The sequence below is a fragment of the Ursus maritimus genome, unplaced genomic scaffold (assembly GCF_017311325.1).
Source record: "Ursus maritimus isolate PB19 unplaced genomic scaffold, ASM1731132v1 scaffold_13, whole genome shotgun sequence".
NCBI lineage: Eukaryota > Metazoa > Chordata > Mammalia > Carnivora > Ursidae > Ursus > Ursus maritimus.
In genome coordinates this window covers 54,223,835-54,250,765 of record NW_024423675.1, presented here as the reverse complement: position 1 = coordinate 54,250,765, position 26,931 = coordinate 54,223,835, and the positions used below count along the sequence as shown (strand labels likewise).

The following is a 26,931-nucleotide window of genomic DNA, read 5'->3' as shown; positions in this document are numbered from 1 at the left end:
GTGCCATCTAAACAGTCTACATTAAACTCACGAAGTTTGCTTGGCATACTTTTTCACAGAAAACTTCATCCCTGAATGAAGAATTTAAATAATAAAGAATGTAAGAGCCATAGTGGTCTCTATCAGACTTAAACTCTGTTGCATCACTTGACCTTAACCATAGGTGGGGTGAGGGAGGGAGGTGTCAAACCCCACAATTTTAGGAAATGCCTCTGGCTAGATTAAATTAAGCTAGGTAGAGAGGTCCCCATGTGGAAGTTTTCTGTTCATCTCTGAGATTACATCTGTTTGAATATCCCACTGACAGACAAAAGGAGTCAGAAGAAATGACCTTATGCCCTTCATGCACCCGTCTCTTCTCAGCTTTCCTGTGATCTTTCACGATTCCTTCATTTTTTAGTTCCACCACCTTGAAACTTCATTCATTTTAACTTTGAGCATTTCTTTTACCATGTGTTTTAAATTTCTTTTTATTTGGAAGGCCACGACCCTAACTTATTGCCCTCTCAAAAATATGCAGATCTTTCGGACTTTCAACTACACCATGCTATGTACAGTTAATAAATACCAGTAATTGTCAACATCAACAACGCTGACATTTATCAAGTGCCTACTTCTGATGCTTTCTATCCACATCCATATAGCCATTTCCTACTAATACAAAGACTGTGCTTGGTTCTCATATATGGAAAGTTCCAGGGAAGATGCAGTTAGTGTTTATTGACATGCTATTATTTGCCAAGTAGTATCCTGGGTACTTTAAATAGTCATTTATTCTTTATAGTGCAAGTCTTGGAAGTAGTTACTATCTCAGTTTTACAGATTTAAAAACTGAAGCTTAGAAAAGTTAAGGGACTTGACCAAGGTGGCAGAATTATAATTCTAACCGAGAATTTTCTAACTTGGAAACACACGTGCTTTCTATTATTCCGCACTGCCTTCCAAAAACTGTGTCGGACGTGGGGCGCTTGTTCTGCAGATGCTTAGTGAGACTTGTGCGTCTTGCACTGAGCGCAGGGTCTCACACGTTGCAGATCTAAATCCTGCTCTCCAAGTAGGGATAAGACATAGATCAGGAACTATAATTCAGAGTAGACAAGGGTCTTGAGCGAAAGGTCCCAGTAAAGCGCCAGGGGGCTTCTAGAAGGGGGAGAGTTTATTTTAAACTGAGAAGTTCAGAGGGCAGATGAGCTGGGAGAACTGCCCTCGGAGCTGGGCTTTGATGCATCAGTGGGGTTTGCCTGTGGGAACCAAGAAATTTCTTTGAAGGAGAAGAAATGGCTTGAGCATATACAGAGATGGAAAGTGCGGTGTGTGTGACTGTGAGCTTCCTGAGGGAGCCCCAGGAAGTATACTTTAGAGAAACTCTTTGTGTACTTATTTTTAGGAGACATACAATATGAAAATGTTTCTTTCTCCCCCCCCTTTTTTTTTAGCTTACAATTGAGCATGAGTCTTCTTATGATTAGTGAGAATGTAAAATTGGCCCGCGAGTATGCCCTACTGGGCAACTATGACTCTGCGATGGTGTATTATCAGGGAGTTCTTGACCAGATGAACAAGTATCTGTATTCAGTCAAAGATACCTATCTCCAGCAGAAATGGCAACAGGTAAGAATCGTGGCTGCTGTGTGTTTTAATGGTTTAAGTACTCAGAAGAGAAGACTTAAAGAGATTGTCAGTGCCCTGTGCAGTTACACGTGAAGAGTGTATGGTTTGTTACATGGATTTGTATATAATGTTATTTGAAATTTGATTTATTATATTAGTAATAGTCCATATTCACTGTCATCAGTATTGTGAGTTCTACTCAGTTACAGTTGTTGGAATCTAATAGATTAAAAAAAATAATGGCTTTGACTTTTTTCCTACATCACATTTTTTTACCTGGTAAAATTAGAATCACCTTTATTAAGCCATTGTTGAAACTGTAGGTGACAGCTGAATCTCATGGCTATGATATTCTCTGTCGAATATTCTAAAGCAGACCATATTTGAATCCCATGTGAGGAATGTTAGTCACTGAGGACCAATAGAAATTTACAGATAGAAAGTGTGGAAGTTATAAGTCCACTTGAAGGTAGCATTTTTTACAAGGTTCAGCTACATCACAGAGGAAAGAAATGTTACAGAATTTAATAGTCTTTTTAAGCTGGTCTTCTCGGTAGAATGTTATCCCTCAGATTTTTGATAGTATTCCATTTTTGTAGCTAATTTCTTTAAAAGAGAAAATACCCTACCTCTTTGAACTTAAACCTTTTCCCCTAAATCTGCCTCTTCATATCCCTTACATTACCTGAAGAGGAAAGTATTTTATTTTGGAAAGAGTCTTAAATTTGTCACTGAAAGACTTATGTTCGTTGGCTGGAGACTTCCCAGCGTTGAGCCTAAGGTAGGGCTCGAATTCACAACTTGAGATCAAAACCTGAGCTGAGATCAAGAGTTGGACACTTAACTCACTGGGCCACTCAGGTGCCCCTGTAGGCCGGAGACGTTTATTTTAAAAGTCTAAGCTTTTTTTTTTTCTTTAAGATTTATTTATTTATTGGAGGCGGGGGTGGGCAGCAGGAAGAGGGGCAGTGGGAGAGAGAGAATTTCAAGCAGACTGCCTGTTGAACGTCTGGGTGGCTTAGTTGGAGCTGGATTTGGGGCTCGATCTCACAGCCCTGAGATCATAACCTGAGCCAAAATCAAGAGCCAGATGCTCAACCAACTAAGCCACCCAGGCGCCCCTATTTGTTTTTAGAGAATAGAACGCACAGGGGAGCAGGGGGGAAGAGGGAGAGGGGAAGCAGACTCCCTGCTGAGCACAGAGCCCAAAAGAGGGCTCAATCCCACAACCATGAGATCATGACCTGAGCCAAAACCAAGAGAGTAGGACACTTAACCGACTGAGCCACCCAGGTGCCCCAAAAGTCTATACTTTTCTTGTGAAGCTACTTAAATCATTTAGTTTTAAAACCAGACATTACCAACTTTATTTCAATATTTTGTATATATTGTTTATAAATTGAGTCAGGAATGCTTAAAAAGATCTTGGTTGTATGTGAATTGGGCCATTTGTCATCTGAACCCATGTTTTTCAAACTGTAGTTTTCACTCCATTAGTGAGCTATGAAATTAGTGCATTCTCATTACCATTTTAAAAGTCCAGTAACATAGCATAAAAACCATCAAAGAAGCAATGTACAAAAGGATAATTTTTTATCAAAATTTCCAAAAAGAAAGTTATTGCTAACTTTAATATGTTATGCAGTTTGAATATGAACCATAAGTTAGTAACATGGTTTAATTGGTCAGAATATTTAATTCATTTTCTCTTGCAATTGAAAACAAAAGCTTAATGAACCATTCTTAAAAATTTTGACAGAATGTTTTGGTGTGATTTATGGGATAGCTGATGTCAAAATGGAGGTTTCCAATGTCTCTAATAAATGGCCCTGGTTTAATCCTGGCAGTGATTTATTGGTTACAGATATTTAAAGAACCATGTTCTCCTTTGAAACCAGGTTTGGCAGGAAATAAATGTGGAAGCTAAACATGTTAAGGATATTATGAAAACACTGGAGAGCTTTAAACTAGACAACACTCCACTGAAAGCTGCACAACATGAGCTGCCAGCTTCCGAGGGGGAAGTCTGGTCCTTGCCTGTACCCGTTGAACGAAGGTAAGTGGAGAGCTTTTAAGAAACAGATCAGCCCAGGAAGCTGATAGCATTGGCTGTATCTAGGAGAGCCGGGTGGCCGAGAGACAGGGACAGCAGAGAGTTTTTTACTGAACGCCTTTTAGAAGTCTTATGTTGTGTATCATGTAACTGTGACCCATATCGATAAATTAAACTTAGGTGGAAATAACCCCAAAATAGGCTTTTGTGAATGAGCTTACAGTAGTGGAGACAAGATTATCTTATGGAAGGAGCTGGCAATTGAAATATCTGGGCTCTCGTTCTATCTTTGCCACTGTTTGTAGCTTTGGAAAAATGGACCCTTTCTAGGCTTCAGATTTTTCTTAGGTAAAGTGAGGGAGTTAGATTAAAACACTGGTTCTCAAACAGGCTGTCACAGAATCCTGCCATTCATCAAAATTGTTAAAATGAAAAATGGGCTTTTTAATTCACAGGAAGAAAAGGATAAAATGTTCTCTATTTTAGGTTTTTCTTTGGCGTTTTTTCCCTCAGCTTCCTCTTACCTGGAGCTGGCAAATGAACAGTGGGTGAAAGTGATAGTTACTGAAATGCTTTTCACAGCCAGTCATGCTTAGTTTCACTGCACATTTTTTACTGCCAAGTGTCAGATGGATGTCACTTGTCTATTCCACTCACATAATAGAATTTCTGGTTTGCACTGTGGATTTAAACATGTGAGTGTGTAATAGCATTCTACAAAAAACACTGACTTGCAGGCCCTTTGCCCCCTAATCAGTTTGAGAACCTTTGCTGAGGAAGACACTGCTTGGGTGTTTTTCACTTTCACGTTGTCATTTGTAACTCTCATTCTTGATTGTATTTCATGGTAGGTGCCAGATGTGGAGTGCTCATGTGTCCCAAGCACTATTAGAGGCTACACATGTTATTTCATTTATTCACAGTTAACCTTTCAAATAAGTCATGTTTTCTTTGTAGTTCAGATAAGATAGTTTGATGGACAGTGAAGTTTGGTAACTTTCCCCATTATCACAAAGCTAATGATTGGTGGAGCTAGAATTTGAACAGGTGTATTTGATTACAAAGCTGGCATTCACTGCCATACCGTTTATTCTCAAACCCTAGTATACCTAAAGACCTCTTGGGGCACTTACTAAAATGTGAATTCTGGGTTTTCACTCCCAGAGAGTCTGATATAATACAGGCTTACCTAGGAGATACTGCAGGTTCGGGTCCAGACCACCACAGTCAAGTATCACAATAAACAAAGTCAAATAAATGTTTTGGTTTCCCAGTGCACGTAAGTTATTTACACTATACTGTAATCTATTACGTGCACAGTAGCATTATGTCTAAAAAACACAATGTACGTACCTTAATTGAAAAATACTTTATTGCTAAAAAATGTTAACCATCATCTGAGCTCTCAGCAAGTTATAATCTCTGATCACAGATCACCTAAACAAATATAATCGTAATAAAAAGCTTAAAATATTCCAAGAATCCCCATAATTGTGACACAGAGACACAAAATGAGCAAATGCTATTGGAAACATGGTGCTGATAGGCTGGTTCAACATGAGGTTGCCACAAATCTTCATTTTGTAAAAAACAGAAACAGTATCTGCAAAGCACAATGAAGTGAAGCACAGTAAAACGAGGTATGCCTGTAGACAGCAGGTGGAGCTCCTGGTGATCCCTGGATCGCACTTTGAGAAGTACCATACCAAAGTGTTCCCTCTCCACTTTAAGATAAACTAGTGGGTATTGATTGCTTCCTAGCCACCTTAATTTTCTTCAGCTCCAGATAAAAGTACCAGTGTTCTGTTAGTGACTCCCATATCTTTTGAATATTTACTAAATTTTTCCTTTGCTCATAAGCACTGTTATGTATACTGTATTTTCTGTTACATTTTAGAATTCACTAAAAAAATAAAAAGTACAGCGTAGGCTCATTAAAGAAAAATACGAAAATGCATGAAAGGGGCAAGTCATATAGTCATTCCAGTGCAACTTCTAGTCTTTGCTTATTTTCATAGGTATATTATATCCGTAATATATAAATTTGTACCCTGTTTCAAAAACAAAATCCTAATGCTAGACAACAATCATTACACTGTAATGTGTAATTACATTACTTACTGTATGCTGGATACTGTGTTCATTGCTTTATATATATTATTCTCAAAACAGTCTCAGAAGGTAGGTACTAATTTTTTAGCCCCAATTTCTGATGAGGACACTAGATAGGGTAATTGGCTCTTCATACTGTAAGCACTGATGATTCATAAGCCACATCAGACTTTTTTCTCCGGTGCTTTTAAAGGGTTATGTATAACCTACATAGTTAACCATGCTCCTACTGGTTGTTTTCCCCTTTTTGTTATTATAAAGTGAATATTTGTAAATGGATCTTTTTCTACATTTATGATTACATTTTTTTTAAAAGAGTTTATTCATTTGACAGAGAGAGAGCCAGCAAGAGAGGGAACACAAGTAGGGGGAGTGGGAGAGGAAGAAGCAGGCTCCCAGCGGAGGAGCCTGATGTGGGGCTCAATCCCAGAACACCAGGATCACACCCTGAGCCGAAGGCAGACACCTAACGACTGAGCCACCCAGGCGCCCCAATGATTACTTTTTTCTTAATTTCAGTAAAACTAATAATAGATGAGTCAAGTTGTGTTTTTATTTTTTCTTGCCTATAAGTATGTTTTATTCCTATTTACTTTCTTTTTTCTTTTCTCTTTCTGGAGGATGTTCATTTGGCCCTTGTGTTATTAGTCCGTTCCTGCTGCTGTAACAAAATACGCCAGACGGGGTGGCTTAAACAGCAGAAACGTATGGCTTTATTTCTCGCAGTTCTGGAGGCTGAAAGTCCAAGATCAAGGTGCTAGCTAGTTTGGTTCCTGAGGACTCTTCCAAGCAGACAGCTGCCTTGTCTCTGTGTTTGGAAACAATCAAGCTCTCTGGTGTCTCTCACAGTCCTCAGATCAAGGCTTTATTTAACTTTATTTCATTAATTAATTTATTTTTAAGTAGGCTCCATGCCCAGCATGGCTCCATGCCCAACATGGGCTTGAACTCACCACCTGAGATGAAGCGTCACATGCTCTATTGACTGAGCCAGCCAGATGCCCCCAACTTTAATTACTCCCTTACTCTAAATGGTCTCATTGGGGATGAGAGATTTAACATAATGAGTTTTGGGGGGACACAAACATTCAGTCCATAACAGCTCTGTAACTCCTTTCTCACTTATTGGTAAGAACTTTCTGATAAATACATGTGCCCAGTGAAAATTTAGTTCATTTCAAATTTAATGAATTCTTTGGTCACCTCGATCTAAGAAGCAAAGGCAGGAGGATTCTCTCTTGGGAGTAGTAGGAAGTTGAATTCATTGAGCCTCTTCATCTAGGAAATTCTGTGATTATAAGTCCTAGTTTCCCTTCTGATTGCTTCTTGCTTTCTTCAATATCTTTTTCTGTCCCTAATCTTAATTGCCTTGGATGGATCACTATTAACTATAAAGGTCTCCTCTTTGACTTTATTTGCTGGGTCTTTGCTTCTTTCTGTAGTTTATTTTACTTGCTCCCTCAACTAGATATCCCTCAAAACTTTTTATTTTTTGTTAGTCTCAATTTGTACTCATGCCAAAGAGGGCTTACTCTTTCTTGAACTCTGTTGGTGATTCTAACCTTGTCATCAGCTAGATTTTAGTCCCATTTAAAGAACAGATTCAGCTGATCCAATGTTCTCTTCTATGGTCATGCACAGAAATGTTTGTACAAGGAGGTTCACTTTTAGAGCAAAGATTGGAAATAGCTTCAGAGCTATTAAATGTGATTCTTTTAAAATGTCTTTTAAAAGCCAGCTAGCATCCCTCAGATACCTCCTCATCTCACAATAAAACCCAAAGTTTTCATCATATCCTTCAACAGCACGCGCGGTCCGGTTCCTCACTACCTCTAGAACCTGAGTTCTTACAGCTCTCTTCTTCCTCGAGCAAGTCAAACACCAGATGCTTCAGTTCTCTGCACTTGCCTTTCCTTCAGCTCAGATGTTTGATGACTGTTCTCTCGTTTCCTTCTGGTCTCACCTTAAATGTTACCTCAGAAAGGCTGTCTCCGTCCACCCTACCTGAAATACTCCCCCCAATGAGAGCCCCTACCCTTCTTTATTTTTCTAGACTGCACGTAGCATGATCTGTGTACTGTTTGTCTTCATCGAAGCCCCCTCTCCACACACGTATGTACACACACCGATGTAAGTCTTTAAGAGTAAAGGTTTTATTAAACTTATTTGAATTTTTTTTATTCCCAGTGCATAGAATAATCAATAGTAATAGTTCAGTATATTAGTGTTTGGAGGAATGAATAGCTAGCAGTAAGAAGTGGATAAAAAGTGGCGTATTTTACATGTAACTGCCCTCTAGTCATTAAAAGCCGTTTATGAGGTGATGATACAGGAAATGCCTTATGATACGATTAGAGAACAATATGAATGCATGTATATATAACGGTTCCAATTCTGATTAAATGAAAGACAGCTATAAGAAAATAAACTAATGTGTTAAGTGGTTAACTCTGGGTAATGGGGTTACAGGTGACTTTTATTCTTTATACTTGATTATATCTCAGTGTCTGTTTTATATTATTTTTCTAGTAAGAGGGGAATAAATACATATTTTAAAGGAATACCTACACTGGCTACCCAAGTGTCTCAATCCAAAATCGAACCCCCATCATTCCTTTTTGTCTTTATCATCCTGCCAAATCCTCATTCTCAACTTTCCATGTCTAGGAGTATCTTTCTTAATAGTGTGTCTCTCGGATTTGCATTGCTTACTGCCTTAAGCCAGGCCCTCATCTCATGCCTCCATAACATTTGTAACCTGCAAAATCCTCCTGCTTTCTGTTTCCTCTGTTGGTGTCTCCTACTCAGCACTGGACTCATCTTTCCAAAGGCTTTCCAGCAGCAGTTAGCTAGCCTCTGGAACTGGTATTCACATTTTCTACTTACCAAACCACCTTCTCTGTCCAGTATCCTCCTTGGATGCTCACCATTGTCTATAGTGGGTGTCCTTATAAACCTTTACATAGATGAAGCTCGTTTTGATTTCTTTGCTCTTCTACACTGATTTTCTTGGCTGCAGCTATACTTGTTTAGTTCATCTCCTGTTTCCAGGCCCAGTTTATTTTCTGTCCTCTTGAGGTCGTTGATAGCACTTGGTCTCTTTTACATTTTCTGGCATACTTGCCTAGTTTTACATACCTTCTTTCTTAACTATACCTGAGGTATTTGCGGATAGGCCTCTCTTACCTTTTTTATTGCTCATTTTAATGGCCCCAACCAAGTCTAGGAGCCTGAGAAATATTTGAGAGGTCTGAGTCCTGCCGCAGAAATAACGATGACAGGTGATGTGTGTAAGTGCTACACATTACTTCTTGTGACTGTCCACAGCAGTGGTTAGGTCAGTGTTTTCAGTGGGAAAATGATTTAGTTGTATTAATTAAATGTGAGAACTATGAAATACTCTAAACAAAATAGTGTCAGCTTGCACATGTGCCAGTGGATAAACATGACTCCTGTACCTGTGTGTGTTCTGGGTCTTTTGATAAAACTCTCTTTGATAATTGCTGTCTTTTCAGTTTCTAAGAATCAGACTAATTTTTTATTCATCCTTGTACACCAGTGATTTCCTCTCAAAGGAGAGGTGATGATCACTTGGCCTTCTATTATTTCTACCATATAACTGTACTGCAGCCCGTTCTTCTCGGGAAATCAGCACAGACCGCTGAATATAACCATTAGGCCTTAGATTTCAGTGACTTTGTTCATTTAGTCCTATCTTGTTATCTAGTTCTGTTATTGCCTCGGCTACTTTAGTTCATGGACTCCAACTTACACATGATATGTGTTCATCTGTATTTGGACCACCTCCAGTTCATTATGATTTTCATGACCTTGTGTCTAATTAGACCCTCTCCAGGACCTAGAAAACGCCAGTCTCCTCAGTACGGTGACCCTAAGCCACACGGTAACCGTCCAAGTACAACCGTCAGAGTTCACCGTTCATCTGCACACAATCTTCACAATGACAGAGGGAAAGCTGTTCGTTGTCGGGAAAAGAAAGAACAGAGTAAAGGAAGAGAGGAAAAGGTAAATGTTACTGGTTTTCATAAATGAAATATTTATTAACCTTAAAAATGAAGACTGTATAATTTTAATACTTTTTAGTCATCAAAACCATCAGACTCTAATAAAACCTTAGTCATATTCCACCTAGACTGGGATTTTTCCCACTGACTACTAAACATATTTTGGAGTATTTTTTTGTATCTTTATATCTTGAAATAATTTCAGAGTTGCGTACAGGCTGCAAGAACGGTATAAACTTACCCAGTTTTACCAGTTATTAGTATTTTGCCCCTTTTGCTTTTTCATCTACTCTCTATATACATTTTCTTTTTCTGCAACATGGAGAGTAAATTGTAGATATCATGTCCTTTTACCCTTAAATGCTTTAGAGTGTGTTTCCTAAGTACTTGGACATTCTTTTCCATAAACACAATACAGTCGTCAAATGCCATACAGTTTACATTGGTGCAGGACTGTATCAATCCACAGGCCCTCGTAAAATTTAGCCAGTTATCCCAGTAATGACACGTGTAGCTCATTTTACCCTCATGCCAGGACGCAGTAGGGAAGCGTATGTTACATATAGCTGTCATTTTCTTTCATCTTTTTAATGTGAAATTTCAGCCTTTCTCTTTTTTGGCCTGGCATTTTTGAAGAGTACAGGCCAGTTGTTTTGTAGAATGCCTCTCAGTTTGGGCTTTTCCTGGTGTTTCCTTGTGATTAGATTAAGGGTATGCATTTTGGACAGGAATACCATCGAAGGGAAGTTTTGTTCTTCACAGTGTATAGTAAGGAGATACAGGATGTTTATTTGTTCTGTGACTTGTGGTAGATTGGAGTGCTTTGTTAGGGTGCTATCTGCCCGGGCTCTCCACTATATAGTTACTGTTTCCCTTTATAATAATTTGGGGGGAAATACCTTGAGACTATATAAATATCCTATTTTTCATCAAAATTTCATCTACTTGTTTTCGCATCCGGTGATGCTTGCCTAAATCAGTTATTCCTGTGACAACTGAAAAATCATGATTTTCTAATGCTGTTATTTCTTTTACATTAATTGGCATCCTACTGTAAGGAAAAACTTCATCTCTTTCTCTTTATTCAATTTTATCAGTGTGGAGTCATGGATTCTTACTTGATTCAGTGAATTATAATCTGTTGCTATCTTTTTGATGCTTAAATTGTGTGAGATTTGAGGAGTGTGACTTTTGAAGCTAGATCCTGTGTGTTTTTTGACATGTACTCATCATTCTCTGAGTAGCTCCTCATTTTCTGGCACAATAGTAATCAGCAAATCCTTTGTCCAAGAGAGATTAAATTAATATGATCTTGCTGGTGAGGCAGAAAAGCATAAAGCTTTTCAAAAATACAGCATGGGCTTTAGATACGGGTAGACCTGTGTTGAAGCACCAGCTCTCCTCTTTCTGGCTGTGTTACCATAAGCTCTTTGGTCTTTCTGAGTTTTATTTCCTCATACATAGAATTATTTTAACACCTGTCTCCTAGAGTTTTCATAGGATAAGTGCAATAACTTATTCTGGCTCCCAGCATGTACTTCGTGTCAGCTGTTACTATTTCCCACACATTCCAGGTAACTGAGATCTTACTGTATTTGCTGTTGGCTTAAACAGTTTTACCATTGCATTTTTTCAAAAATATAGTGAGATATTTCAGATATTGGTGACTGCATTCAAAGTGCTCCTTAATGGATACAAATGCAAAAGTAGAACTGTTGGGTTAAAAACAAGACAAAAATAAATCCTCTAAAAGGAAACTCACTTAAGAAAAAAGTTCTTGTTTATCAGTGAAAGTATTTTAGCCTTCAGTTTTAAAACGTATAGTGTTTCCACCACTCTTTGTTCTCTATTGTTTCAAGATAGAGTAAGAAAAGAAAGCATACTAAATAAACATAAGATTAGCTGCAATAAGAGGAGGTCTTATCTGTGTCTCTGCTGAATGTAGACTTTGCTTAATTGCTAACATCCTCAGGACTTTGAGCAAGGGGTATAGGATAGCCGGAGAACAAATGTATGAAATAGGTTTTCTCCCCGAGTCAGCTAGTGTGTCTTGAAAATATGTACCTGTTGTTGAGAAACTATACTTGGGGAGATCAGATTAATATATTTCAAGTAATTATGGAATAATGAGATGCTTAACAGTGGTAGTAAGTAATGACTAGAAAGAACAGAATTCTTAGAAGAGGTTGGTGGTAGTCAGAAAACTTTATGAAGAAATAAAACTACTAAGCCATAAAAGGTGAATAGACTTTTATCCTATTTAAAATCATTTGTAATGTACTCATTTTAGAAAATCAGAAAATAGACTTAAGTAAAAAATCCCTCAAATTCACATTCCTACCCCTCCTGAGTACGGGTACTCCCATGGTATATCGTTTTCCATATGCATGATTTTTTTTTCTTTTAGCACAAGTGGAATCATAATCTGTTCTTTTCAGTAATCAGTACATTCTAACAATCTTTCTGTATTGAGTTGGTCTGTCCTTAAGAGTAGCTGTCCAGATGACTAGAGGAAAGGAAAACAAGCACCGACACGTGCTCTTCAGTGCAGTGTCTCTCTTTCAAGTCTGTTGCCCATTGTCAGAATGAGTTGTCCATTCTTTTACCGTTGGGGTTTGAGAGTTCTTTATTTATTCTAGGTACTAGCACTTTGTCAGATATGTGTTTTGAAAATATTTTCTTTCAGTGTGCGACTTACCTTTTTATCCTTTATACTGGATCTTTTTTTTTTTTTTTAAAGATTTTATTTATTTGACAGAGATAGAGACAGCCAGCGAGAGAGGGAACACAAGCAGGGGGAGTGGGAGAGGAAGAAGCAGGCTCATAGCAGAAGAGCCTGATGTGGGGCTCGATCCCAGATCGATCCCAGATCGCCGGGATCATGCCCTGAGCCGAAGGCAGATGCTTAACCGCTGTGCCACCCAGGCGCCCCCTTTATACTGGATCTTTTACAAGGCAAAATATTTTAATTTTGATGAAGCCCAGTATTCCATTTTTTAAATTGTACCATATGGTGTCAGGGTTTTAACTCTTTGCCTAGCCCTGGATCCTGAAAATTTTTTGTTTTTTCCCTAAAAATTTTATAATTTTATGTTCTACATTTAAGCCCATGATCTTTTGTGAGTTGATGTCTGTGTAAGCTGAGACTTCTGTTGAGGTTCACTTTTTTCCTGTTGTCCATGTGCAATTGCTCCAGCATCATTTGTTGAAAAGGCTGTATTTTATTGAATTGCTTCTATACCTTTTTCAAAAATGACGAATTGAGAAGAAGTGTTTCTTCTATTTTCTGGAAGAGACTGTGTCAAATTGGCAATTCTTGTATAAATGTTTGATAAAATTGTCCAGTGAGACATCTGGGCTTGGATGTTTCTTTTTTGGTTTTAAAATTATGAATTCAATTTCCTCAGTAGTTGTAAGGCTGTTTAAATAGTCTTTCATATTAGATAAGTTGTGGTAGTTTGTTTTTCAAGGTGTAATCACTTCTGTCTAAGTTAACAAATTTATGTATGTACAGTTTTTTGTAAGATTCCGTTACTGTTTGGCATCTGCAAGTCTGTAGATCATTCTTGACATTGATAATAGGTTTTCTGTTTTTTTCATTTTCAGTGTTGCTAGAGGTTTGTCAGTTTCATTAACCTTTTCAAAGAACTAGTTCTTTGTTTTATTGATTTTTCCCTATGTTTTTGTTTTTCATTGGTTTTGCTCTTACCACTATTATTTCCTTTTTTCTCTTTGCTTTGAGTTTATTTTGCTCTTCTTTTATACATTCTTAGGTGGGAGTTTAGATAATTAATTTAAGAATTTTCCCTAATGTATGCATTTAGTGCTGTAAGTTTCCCTCTCAGTACTGCTTTAGCTATGTCCCAGAAATTATATTGTATCTTCCTTTTCATTCAATTCAATGTATTTAAAAAAATTTTTTTTTGAGGGGCGCCTGGGTGGCTCAATCATTAAGCGTCTGCCTTCGGCTCAGGGCGTGATCTCAGAGTCCTGGGATCGAGCCCCACATCAGGCTCATTCGCTGGGAGCCTGCTTCTTCCTCTCCCACTCCCCCTGCCTGTGTTCCCTCTCTCGCTGGCTGTCCGTCTCTCTGTCAAATAAATAAATAAAATCTTTAAAAAAAAAATTTTTTTTTTGAGACTTCCTCTTTGACTCTGCAGTTATTTAAAAGTGTATTATTTAGTTCCTGGTAGTCCAGAGATTGTGTTACGTCTCTGTTATTCATTTCTAGTTTGAATCCTTTGTGCTTAGAGAATATATTCTATATGATGTCAGTTTCTTTAAAGTTATTGAAGTTTGTTTTATGGCCCAGGATATTGTCTGTCTTGGTATATGTTCTGTGAATACTTGAAATATGCTCTATAAGCACTTGAAAATAATGTGTATTTTGCCCTTGTTGGGTGGGACTTTCTGTTAATATCGGTTAGATTCTGCTGGATGATGGTGCTGTTCAGTTTTCCTGTGTCCTTGATGATTCTCTTTCTGGTCGTGCTGTCAGTTGTTGGGAGAGGAGCTGCTGGAGTCTCCAGCTGTATCTGAAGGTTTGCCGGTTCCTTCACTTCTATGGGCTTTTGCTTCAGATGTTGTGGCTTTGTTGTTTGATGCATTCACATTTCGGATTGCTTTGTTGTCTCAGGTGGATTCACCTGTTTATCATTATGTAAGGCCCCGCTCTGTCTCTGGTGGGTTTTGTCTTTTGGTTTTCTGATCTTTTTTGTTGTTTTATTTTTCTGTGTTCTTTTTCTGGCCTTTGCATGGGGGTTACTTGAGCATTTTTTAGAATTACATTTTGATATTCTGTAGTGGTTTTGAGTATATCCCTTTGTGTTAGCTTTTTCAGTGGTTGCTCTACATATTATGTGTACAGAACTTGTACCGGTTGACTGGTATTGTCATCTTACCACTTTGAATAAAGTATAGAAATCGGCTCAGTTTCTCAGACTTTGGAGGCAGAGTGGATATTTCACTGTGATTCCTTTCACCTTGATTTTTCCCACTATTTCTTTTATCACAGAAACTGCCAGAAACCCAGCTTCATAAAAATATGGCATTATTGAAAAGAATATAGCAGTTTTAATGTGGAATGGAACTACCTGGAGCTGGTAATTCACCCAGTGTTCTACAGATAATGCTGGGTTTCCCTAAAAAATGTAAACTATCTTGCAGTGCTCTGTGAGTTTGCCTTTGTGCCCTGGAGTACTTCAGTACAGGCTTAGGAACTCTGGCCCTGATGGCTGCTGTCACAGTGGGTGGGAGGGAATCGCACCTGGGGACTGAGATATGTCTTTCAGAGTGGGGTGGGAACAGTGAAGAGTGAAATTTCAGGAACACTGGTGAGGGCCAAGAAGGTGGTTAAGAGTGAGCCATAGATGGGGCACCTGGGTGGCTCAGTTGGTTAAGTATCCGACTCTTGGTTTTGGCTCAGGTCGTGACCTCAGGGGCTCCATGCTCAGCATGGAGTTTGCTTGAGATTCTTTGCCTTTCCCTCTGCTCTTCCCCCAACTCACGTGCGTGCTCTCACTCTCGCTCTCAAATTAATTAATTAAATCTTTAAAAAAAAAAGTGAGCTGTAATCTTAGCTACATAAATCATCTGGCTTTAAGTTTGTCTCCTCTGAAGTTTTGAGATAAATGCCATACATATCTGATATTAACCAGTAACCACAGTTCATCTCAGTGTTGATTTTTTTGATTCTCACCAATTTGTATGCATGATATTTTTGTTTTTCTTGAACACTTTTGTCATACTTTTTATGTAAAAATAAAAATGATTATGAAACTCTTACATGTTGGTGTAGATGTTGGTGTAGAAGGATGACTTAATAGTCTTGGATTCTCTCATTACTTGTACTATTAGCTCTTTTAAAAATATCACTAGGGGTCCAGTCTTTGTCTCTGAGTATAATTTTTGAGTCAAACAGAAGCTCTTGTGTTTTTCTCCCGATGTAGAACAAGTCACCGGCTGCAGTTACCGAACCAGAGACGAGTAAGTTTGATAGTACTGGATATGACAAGGACTTAGTAGAAGCTTTGGAAAGAGATATAATTTCTCAGAATCCCAACGTTCGTTGGTAAGTTCTATCACAACAAGATAATTCGGTGCTATGGGGCTCCTGGGTGGCTCAGTCGTTAAGCGTCTGCCTTCGGCTCAGGGCGTGATCCCGGCGTTCTGGGATCGAGCCCCGCATCAGGCTCCTCCGTTGGGAGCCTGCCTCTTCCTCTCCCACTCCCCCTGCTTGTGTTCCCTCTCTCGCTGGCTGTCTCTCTCTCTCTGTCAAATAAATAAATAAAATCTTAAAAAAAAAAAAAGATAATTAGGTGCTGATAATGCTTTTAGGGAAAGTAAAGGGAACCGTTACTTTTCAGTAAATGCACTGAAGGTCAGTCTTGGGGATGGAATGAGAGTGCATGCGGTGTGAACCCAGCACTTGGTTCAGGCTATACCAAATTTTTGTCTGAGATTTTTCTTTTATTTAATAAAGTAACAAATGATAAAAAAGTTTCTATTAAATAAAAAAAATCTTCTAAAGATCACAGAAATTTCATCTTCTTTTTGGGACTTCCTCTAATGGTGAAATGGCAGGGATTCTTACGCGTGTGTGTTGTTTGCTTTTGATTTTTGTTCTGATGTAAGCTCTGTGCCCAGGTGGGGCTTGAACTCCCAACCCTGACCCAGATCAGGAGTTTCAGTGCTCTACCGACTGAGCCAGCCAGGTGCCCCATTGTTGCTTGTTGTACTGTAGGTTTATCCCATGGATGTTGCTTTTATTTTCTAGGACTTTGAGCAGTGGTTCTCAACTTTATTACATCTAATCGAAGAACTGTAATGATCACACCAAGTTCTAAAGCTTCCTTTCAAAAAAAAATTAATAAGAGGCCCCCTTTCCCACAAAGTTAGGTACATTCTGTTATATATTTTTCATTAAAATCTTAATGATTTTTAGGTATGGTTTTGGGGATATTTTTAAAATATTTTTTGGTACTTGGTATTTATACAGTGAACATATATTTTCATGAAAATGCCACATGTACCAGTAATAGTAGTAGCAGTAAGAATTTTCTAGTGGTTGGTGATGACTTCATAGTAGTCTCTATGATACTCTTTATCCCTGGTATCCACCTCTTAATAGGGTTGGGGCAAAGCAGCAATATTGTAGCCTTGTCTCTGCTTTATGCCATTTTTATTCTTTTTTTTTTTTTTTTAATGGGCTCATTGTTTCTAAGTCATGGAGTTTATGGAATGAGCATCACAAGGGCAAGAATTTAAAATGAGATGGCAAAATATTCCACGCTCATGGATCGGAACAATTAACATAGTTAAAATGTCCATGCTACCCAGAACAATCTACACTTTCAGTGCTATCCCGATCAAAATACCGATGACATTTTTCAAGGAACTGGAACAAATAGTCCTTAAATTTGTATGGAACCAGAAAAGGCCCCGAATCGCCAAGGAACTGTTGAAAAGGAAAAACAAAGCTGGGGGCATCACAATGCCGGATTTCGAGCTGTACTACAAAGCTGTGATCACAAAGACAGCATGGTACTGGCACAAAAACAGACACATAGACCAATGGAACAGAATAGAGAACCCAGAAATGGACCCTCAGCTCTTTGGGCAACTAATATTTGATAAAGCAGGAAAAAACATCCGGTGGGAAAAAGACAGTCTCTTCAATAAATGGTGCTGGGAAAATTGGACAGCTACATGCAAGAGAATGAAACTTGACCACTATCTCACACCATACACAAAAATAAACTCCAAATGGATGAAAGACCTCGATGTGAGACAGGAATCCATCAAAATTCTAGAGGAGAACATAGGCAACAACCTCTACGACATCGGCCAAAGCAACCTTTTTCATGACACATCCCCAAAGGCAAGAGAAACAAAAGATAAAATGAATTTATGGGACTTCATCAAGATTAAAAGTTTCTGCACAGCCAAGGAAACAGTCAGAAAAACTAAGAGGCAGCCCACGGAATGGGAGAATATATTTGCAAATGACACTACAGATAAAGGACTGGTATCCAAGATCTACAAAGAACTTCTCAAACTCAATACACGAGAAACAAATAAACAAATCAAAAAATGGGCAGAAGATATGAACAGACACTTTTCCAATGAAGACATAAAAATGGCTAACAGACACATGAAAAAATGTTCAAAATCATTAGCCATCAAGGAAATTCAAATCAAAACCACACTGAGATACCACCTTACGCCAGTTAGAATGGCAAAAATAGACAAGGCAAGAAACAACAATTGTTGGAGAGGATGTGGAGAAAGGGGATTCCTCCTACATTGTTGGTGGGAATGAAAGTTGGTTGTCCACAATAGCTAAATCGTGGAAGGAGCTGAGATGCCCTTCAACAGATGACTGGATTAAGAAGTTGTGGTCCATATATACAATGGAATATTACTCAGCTATCAGAAAGAACGAGTTCTCAACATTTGCTGCAACATGGACGGCACTGGAGGAGATAATGCTAAGTGAAATAAGTCAATCAGAGAAAGACAATTATCATATGATTTCTCTCATCTATGGAACATGAGAACTAGGAAGATCGGTAGGGGAAGAAAGGGATAAAGAAAGGGGGGGTAATCAGAAGGGGGAATGAAACATGAGAGACTATGGACTCTGAGAAACAAACTGAGGGCTTCGTTGGGGGGGGAATGGGATAGACTGGTGATGGGTAGTAAGGAGGGCACGTATTGCATGGTGCACTGGGTGTTAACTAATGAATCATCGAACTTTGCATCAGAAACCAGGGATGTACTGTATGGTGACTAACATAATATAATAAAAAAACATTTAAAAAAAAACAGGAAAAAAAATAAAATAAAATGAGATGGCATGATAAATACTTGAGTGGGCCTATAGACTGGTGTTCTTATTCACCAAGTTGGAAATCATTATAGCCAAGAACCGAGGATTCCGATTGTGTACTGGCTCGTGTGGCGGCCTCATCACAGCGTGCGAGTTCACTGTGCCCAGGGAGGGGCTTCGCAGTCTGGCAGCAGCGTAAAACCGTGTGCTGCTGTGGTTCGCAAGAATGAGTGCATACGGTTAAATATGTAATCTAAGAGGGTGTTGATGAAATATCTCCTCTTTCAGGGATGATATTGCTGATTTAGTGGAAGCTAAGAAGTTGCTTAAGGAAGCTGTGGTGTTACCAATGTGGATGCCAGAATTCTTTAAGGGCATTAGGAGACCATGGAAAGTAAGTTTATGACTGCTAATGGCGTTGTCAGAGTGAATGGCGAGTACATTGCTGTAGAAAACCAGTATTTATCTTATTCAGGGAAGCGAGGGGAAAGAATAAATAAGGAAAATTTTTATTTTATTTTATTTTAAGGAAAATTTTAAATTAAAAGAAATGTTATGTGCTCCAAATTTTGTTCAGACCAAAAGCTATTGCAGGGTTCCCAGAATAAGAAATAGGTACAGTGTGACCTTTGGAAAGTTAATTTAGAACAAGCTCATATTTGCAAGTAAGAACAAGTTGCGTGATGCAGAACTACTCCATTTGATGTGTCTGTTACAGATCTTGACTCCTCTACTTCTTGCAGTCGTCTTTAAGAAATTGAGACCTATCTGCATCGAATGGGTACTTTTTAAAAAAGTTGTGAGCTGATCTGAAAAAGAGACTGAAAAAAACTTTCTTGGATTTAGAAAATGTGCTATCGGCTAACTCTGTCCTTATTATTAAAAATTCTTGAAATATTGAGAAGCAAGCTACAGAATTCTGCACATTCTTTGAGTACAACTGGATAACAAAAAAACTAATTTGTTCAACCAAAAGGCTAGCAGGAAATATACCCAAATTGTATAGGTACTTGTGTTAGGATATGATTATTATAATGTCAGTGTTATAACATTGATTATATTTTTCTCGTTTCTGAGTTCCAGATTTTTAATAAGGTAGTTACCTTTTGTAGTGAAAAAAGTAACTTGGTGATAAAACATCCTTTTGTTTATTTTTTATTTATCTTAATATTATACGTTAGTTGAAAATTAATTCTTAGTAATGGAATTCTTGTGAATTAGAACAGTGGCAGGTAAATCTTTCACTTACGTTGTTTTCCCGACAGGGAGTGTTGATGGTTGGCCCACCTGGCACAGGAAAGACCCTCCTTGCTAAAGCAGTAGCTACGGAATGCAAGACAACATTCTTCAATGTGTCTTCGTCAACTCTGACTTCCAAATACAGAGGGGAGTCTGAGAAGCTTGTTCGTCTTCTGTTCGAAATGGTGAATGTTTGAGACCAATGTAATGATTCTTTCTCTCTAAAAGGGGAGGAAGTGAGTCATAACCATCTCCAGTGTGTAGAATAGCTAGGCAGGGTGGTACTGTGCCCACAGTGTGATTCCCGTGCCCTCGAAGCTAGAACCCTTGAATCACGTGAGTAGTTGGGAGTTTTTCTGTGTCTCCTTTCCTCTAGAGGAAGAGCCTTCTCTGTTGGCTTACGGGGCATGCTCACATTATGGGCTCTGCATTCCTAATCTGCTCTAGGAGTCTGGGATTATTATGTTTTTTAAATCAGTAGGCTTATTTATAATATGGTAAATGCAGTGTTGTATCAGTAATGCAGAACGTGAAAATCAAGTAGTTAGGGAATTTAGATCACCTGCAATCTATTAACTATGATAAATACCTTGAGTTTAATGATCCAGACTTTGGATTGTTACTTTTTTGCTTGTTACTTTGAGTTTCTTTTCCCTTCCTCAGCCCCAATTTATCTGAGTATCAGAAGGAATTATAATTCAACAAGTTCTAGTAGCGTGTTTGGGTTAAATTCAACAGCTTTTTAGACTTCAGACTCTGTTAAGCTTCACTGATTATTTCAGTCTTGCCTCATTTAAGAAATAGTGTAGTTATATGTATCAGGACAGAGTTATGCTTATGATATGGACAGTGACTTACATTCTTAACTCTAAAGACTCCGTCGTGGACCAAACCTTAGACGACCATGTTAATACAACACTAGATCTGACTTCCTAGGCTCAGAATAAAACAAGACAAGCAAATGAAAACCCTTACAATTTCAGGTTATCCATTTTCTGTAAAGGTTTCTCCCCGTTTCAATTCTCATTTTCTCCTTCAAGTTTGATAATTCGTATGGCAGGATGCCAATTCTAACAGGTTCTTTATAGTTTATCAGTAGTTTATACCGCAGTAGAAATCTAGTGGAGAACCTCTCACATGAATTGGGAAAATTAGTTTGCCCTTTGCTTCAGGGGAAAAAGAATTCTGTTGCCAGGATTCCTGACTATCCGGGCTTTTTAAAAATGTAAGGTAAATAGAATGAACGGCTAAGTATGGAGTCTTTAGGGTCAGGTGGCCCGGCTTCAGGTCCCACCTCTGTCGTCACTTTCCTAGCTGGCTAACTGTGGGCAAATGCCTTTCCTGATCCCCAGCTGCTCCATCCGGAAGAGGATGACCGTGATGCGGGAGCTCCCTCCGGAATGGTGGGACGGTGAAATGAGCGAACGCGTGCGAATTGCTTCCTCTAGAGCCTGACTCACAGGGGCTAATAGATATTAGCTGTTCTGTTTAAGAATTATTTGATATATTTTCTAATGGAGAGTTTATATTCAAGAAAAATGATCATTTTATTCTCTGTGGGGAAGCCTCTTAACAAAGTGCTAATTTACATTATTTTTTATGGTGAGCCGTATCAAAGGGCTTATTTTTTTTACTGGCTTCCCTGGTGTTAACCATCTTTAAATGAGTGCCTGCTTCTCTGGAATGTTACTGCTACTTTGAGTTGCCTACTACCGAGGAGGGGCTCAATCACAAGCCAGTTTGGAGCTTCTGCCTTTGTGGCTTTTGATTAGGGCTCATATTTAAAACTGGCTTAATTTTTTTTCCCTGTTCATCATGTGGACTCTGGCCGGGAGTGAAGTTGTGCCGCCTCTCTCATCTTGTTTTGACTGCTCTGTAGATGACTTGCCTCTCCCCGAGGCCCAGCCCCATCCCCTAGAATGTCTCAAAGCAGACATGTCTCAAGGCCTGTATTTTCTTCCCCCCCCGCCCACCCGCCACGGCCTGTATTTTAAATAATGCCACTTAAATAAGTTTGTCCGGGATTTTTCTCATGACATGGTAACAAACGCATACCAAAACTTAATGTTATAATTTTTGTTGTATTGCCAAGAACTTTCATTTTCAAGGGTCAGAAACCTAATCGAATGAGTTTAAACCAAAAGAATATTATATTGGGTTATGTAACTAGAAATTTTCAGAAGTTATGTTTTAGCTTTTTAGGACTAGCAGATCTAGCAATTCAGATGTTTTCGGGAATGTCTGACCTTTGCCTCTCTCTCTACCTGTGGGTTGCCTTTGATTTTGTGTGGTGGCTACAATGGCCATCAGTGTCTTAAGCCTTGTTTTTATTGTCTTTATGGTAACCCCCGAGAAATTAGCCCTCATTGGATATTTCATTTAAAAATAATTAACTATGGGGGCACCTGGGTGACTCAGTCAGTTAGGCATCCGACCCTTGATTTCAGCTCAGGTCATGATTTCAGGGTTGTGAGATCAAGCCCCAGGTTGGGCTCCGTGCTTGGGGGGCGGGGGAGTTTGCCCCTCTCTCCCCCTCTGTCCCTCCCCTCACTCATACTCTCTCACTCTAAAATAAATAAATCTTTAAAAATAAAAATGATTAACTATGAACTTCTTTAGTTACTGTAATAAATGTATGGTCAAATGAAAAATGGCAATTAGGATTTCTTAGAAGGACTCTGTTTGATTTTATTTAAGGTAATGGTTCTGTGTAACTGATTTTTTTCTAGAACTGTGGAACAGTTACCAATATCTGTAGATGTTTCCCGCCACCGTTGACCTTATTGTTGTAGTGTACAAGATAATTCTGTATTTATATCACTCATGAATAAATATTGCCAGTTAAAGTACTGCCGTATAATATTTAAGTCTATGTAAGTTTCCATTAGAAGCTGTCTTTTAGCTGCTCCAGTTTATCTTCTTCCCAATATTAGGACAAGAGAGAGATGCGGTGTGGCAGGCTCCTGGGCTCTTTTCTAATTACTATAGATTATTTTTTAAATGAAATAAAAACCTGGTGTTACATGGTTTCTTTATTTAGGCTCGATTTTACTCTCCAGCCACCATATTTATCGATGAGATAGATTCCATTTGTAGTCGCAGAGGGACTTCAGAGGAGCACGAAGCAAGCCGGAGGGTGAAAGCCGAGCTGCTGGTGCAGATGGATGGTATGCATGTCTGTGCGTTGACTAAGCTGTCCTGCTAGGCTCAGCCACACGGTGCCTGCCGACTAGAGGGGCTGGCAAGTAGGTCCCAGAGATCGATGGTGTACTGGGGACTCGGACTGTGGGGACATGCCAGAGATAATGGGCATCTATGCTCAGATTTCTTATTTTCAGCAATGAAATTGAAATAAATGCAAATAAATTTGCCTTAGGGATATGTATGTTTTTGAAAAATTTTAGTAATTGGTATGTAATTAAGCTGAGCTGGTCTTTTGATTAAATCTATTTTGAGTCCGAGTCTTTTGCATATTAAAACTTATTTTTCTCGGGCCACAAATTCATATATTCACCGTTTAGCTTTAGAAGTCGTAGGGAGGCTTAACAATTACACTTCCTTGCAATTTAGTGCTAAATATGTGGTGATCTTCAAGTGGTTGAGCATTATTTTGAACACTCTGACTTCCTGTCTTTTTACATTCTCCTCTCCCTTTTTTTAGGTGTTGGAGGTGCTTCTGAAAACGATGACCCTTCCAAAATGGTTATGGTTCTGGCAGCTACTAATTTTCCCTGGGATATTGATGAGGCATTAAGACGACGTCTTGAAAAAAGAATCTATATTCCATTACCATCAGGTTATCTGCATTTGAATCTTGTCTGAAAGCTCATGTTAACTCTTAGGTAGTTTTGCCTAGAGATTTTAAAGTTGGTAGAGACCATGTCCCAAGCTGAAGACGGACACGCTCAGCTGACTGAGCCACCCAGGCACCCCGGTACCAGGAAATTTTAAATTTAGAAAGGCTCTTAAATTTTTAAGCAAATGAGCTTTAAGAATTGGAAAACAACTTCTCATACAAAGTAGAGAAAAAATAACAGTCTGTTTATGTTGAAGGCTTACATTTTTAAATTTGTTTCCATCATTAGCAAAAGGCAGGGAGGAGCTGTTACGAATAAGTCTGCGTGAACTGGAATTGGCTGATGATGTTGACCTTGCAAGTATAGCAGAAAATATGGAAGGTTATTCAGGTGCGGACATTACCAATGTGTGCAGGTATGAATTATTTTGCAAGCATGGGGTTTTGTGGGCATAAACTTCTATTATGAAGTTTTTATGCTGAATTAATAAGATGGGTGAAGAATAAAGACCCACATCAGAACCTAGTCAGACACAAGTTTTGGTATTAAGCTTGTGGTAAGGTGCTGGTAAGAATTTGCGTATTTTGCATGTCACGGAACAGTCTGCAGTGCAGTAGAAAGCTACAAGTTCAAGAAGCTAATGTTAGAACAATTGGTATAATATAGAAAATCAGTAATTGTCTTGGATTAAAAAAAATGTTGGTGTACTTCTTCAGTATACATTTTCCTAAGAAACGTGAAACGGGTTGGGCATACTCAGGAAGAGTGCAATCTCATTTTCAGTGTAAGCATCTTAAATATGATAGGAACAGGAGTACAAAAGAAAAAGTCTCTAATCCAGTTGATTCAAGTGGCTTTGGTCCGGAGTATTAGCTCGTGTATTTATCGGCAGGTGCGCGTCGCAGAGTAAGCACAGCACGCGGGTTCGTTGCGAGCATCTGTGGGAGCGTGTGGGTGGAGAGCAGCTGCAGGTTGCCGTCCCTTTGCGTGAGTGGTGGCTGTTATTAAAGATGAAACTTGGTGAAAGGAGAGGTCCTTGAGCCTAAAGTTTCTTCTTTAAAAACAAAACAAAAAACCCCCCAAAACAAAAAGACACAACTAATACAGAGGGGAAAGCTGAAACACGCTAACTTGATCATTTAGTTTTTCCTACACGTGTAGAAAATAGTTTGTCAACCGGCTGGTTCTCTCCTGTCTCTCTGATGTTTATTTTGTTGGACACTTACAATGAAATTCAACTCATTACACCCTTTTACTTTTTCTTGGGCTTCCTACTCAGTATCAGTTACTTAAATTGATTAATATCCTTAATTCATTGTGGAAGATTTAACTGCTAAAAAACAACTCTGACTAGGCCTTGTATTCTGAGAAAAGATTTTATGCAATTCTACCTAAGTATGTGTAGTGGGATAATTCCCAAATAACATACTGAAAAGATTTTCTGTTCACGGGTTTTTATTCAATCGAGATAACACTCCGTGTGTTTTAATTTAAAACCTAGGGATGCGTCCTTGATGGCAATGAGAAGGCGTATTGAAGGTTTGACCCCAGAAGAAATCAGAAATCTTTCAAGAGAAGAAATGCACATGCCTACAACTATGGAGGATTTTGAAATGGCTTTAAAAAAGGTCTCTAAGTCCGTTTCCGCTGCGGACATTGAAAGATATGAGAAGTGGATATTTGAGTTTGGATCATGCTAAATTCTCACATGTAAACTGTGAGAAACCTGCCTTAAGTGTTTGAATAATAATTAAATGTAGTATTTCATTGCACTGAGTGCTATATTTTTTTAAACTTTGATAATGGTAAGATTTAAAAAAAAGTATGATTCTGAATAAAGGCAATTTTTTAAAGCTGCAAGCGAATGTTTTCCTTTAGTATTACCCGATTTCTCTTTCATTGACCACATGTTGCAGCACGGGTGCGCTTCCTTAGCTTGGAAAAGTGTTCTGTGTGCACTTCTCAGTACGGCATCTTCTCTTCCACTGTCCGGCTGCCGTTCCTTCTAGGGAGTGACACTGGCTCTAGCACCTTGGGTGCCAGTGGATAACTGAAAATTCCCGAACATTTTTACACAAGTAGCCAATTGATGCACGAACCATGCCCCCCGGTACGCCTTCCTGCTTGGAGTTACGGTAGCTTCCCTCTTCCTGGGAAGAGCTTTAAAGACCCTTCATTTTATAATGCACTTAAAAAAAAAATACACACACACACACACACACACACTCTCTCTCTCTCTCTCTCGCATGACTTTGCTGGCTGCGTCCGAGGCGGCACTGCAGGCACGCACGCACACACACACACACACACACTCTCTCTCTCTCTCACATGACTTTGCTGGCTGCGTCCGAGGCGGCACTGCCGGCACGCACGCACACACACACACAGACACACTCTCTCTCTCTCTCGCGTGACTTTGCTGGCTGCGTCCGAGGCGGCACTGCCGGCACGCACGCACACACACACACACACACACTCTCTCTCTCTCTCGCATGACTTTGCTGGCTGCGTCCGAGGCGGCACTGCAGGCACGCACGCACACACACACACACACACACTCTCTCTCTCTCTCGCATGACTTTGCTGGCTGCGTCCGAGGCGGCACTGCAGGCACGCACGCACACACACACACAGACACACTCTCTCTCTCTCTCGCGTGACTTTGCTGGCTGCGTCCGAGGCGGCACTGCCGGCACGCACGCACACACACACACAGACACACTCTCTCTCTCTCTCGCGTGACTTTGCTGGCTGCGTCCGAGGCGGCACTGCCGGCACGCACGCACACACACACACAGACACACTCTCTCTCTCTCTCGCGTGACTTTGCTGGCTGCGTCCGAGGCGGCACTGCCGGCACGCACGCACACACACACACAGACACACTCTCTCTCTCTCTCGCATGACTTTGCTGGCTGCGTCCGAGGCGGCACTGCAGGCACGCACGCACACACACACACACACACACTCTCTCTCTCTCTCGCATGACTTTGCTGGCTGCGTCCGAGGCGGCACTGCAGGCAAGCACGCACACACACACACACACACACACACTCTCTCTCTCTCTCGCATGACTTTGCTGGCTGCGTCCGAGGCGGCACTGCAGGCAAGCAGATGCTTGCGAGCCTGTGCTCTCACTGTGCTCTGATGAGTGAGACTCACGAACCCACCATTCACCCCTGGATACAAAGCACAATTAAAATAATAGTCAATGGTGCAACTGTAAGTTAATAAATGAAATAAAAGTTAATGGTATAAAATCTT

At 39.5% G+C, this 26,931-nt stretch overlaps 1 protein-coding gene across 1 annotated transcript in view; it reads left to right on the top strand.

Moving 5' to 3' along the window:
• KATNA1 (katanin catalytic subunit A1) overlaps nucleotides 1-25,527 on the top strand; it is a 33,985-nt gene extending 8,458 nt beyond the window's left edge. Inside the window, exons 2-11 of the mRNA XM_008695010.2 lie at nucleotides 1,437-1,611; nucleotides 3,510-3,667; nucleotides 9,622-9,802; nucleotides 15,750-15,871; nucleotides 18,920-19,025; nucleotides 19,897-20,055; nucleotides 22,911-23,037; nucleotides 23,532-23,666; nucleotides 23,956-24,082; nucleotides 25,169-25,527. Of these exons, the coding sequence (XP_008693232.1) occupies nucleotides 1,450-1,611; nucleotides 3,510-3,667; nucleotides 9,622-9,802; nucleotides 15,750-15,871; nucleotides 18,920-19,025; nucleotides 19,897-20,055; nucleotides 22,911-23,037; nucleotides 23,532-23,666; nucleotides 23,956-24,082; nucleotides 25,169-25,367 (1,476 nt within the window). The 5' untranslated portion in view covers nucleotides 1,437-1,449 and the 3' untranslated portion in view covers nucleotides 25,368-25,527. The remainder of the gene's footprint in view (nucleotides 1-1,436; nucleotides 1,612-3,509; nucleotides 3,668-9,621; nucleotides 9,803-15,749; nucleotides 15,872-18,919; nucleotides 19,026-19,896; nucleotides 20,056-22,910; nucleotides 23,038-23,531; nucleotides 23,667-23,955; nucleotides 24,083-25,168) is intronic.
• Nucleotides 25,528-26,931: the final 1,404 nt, after the last annotated feature.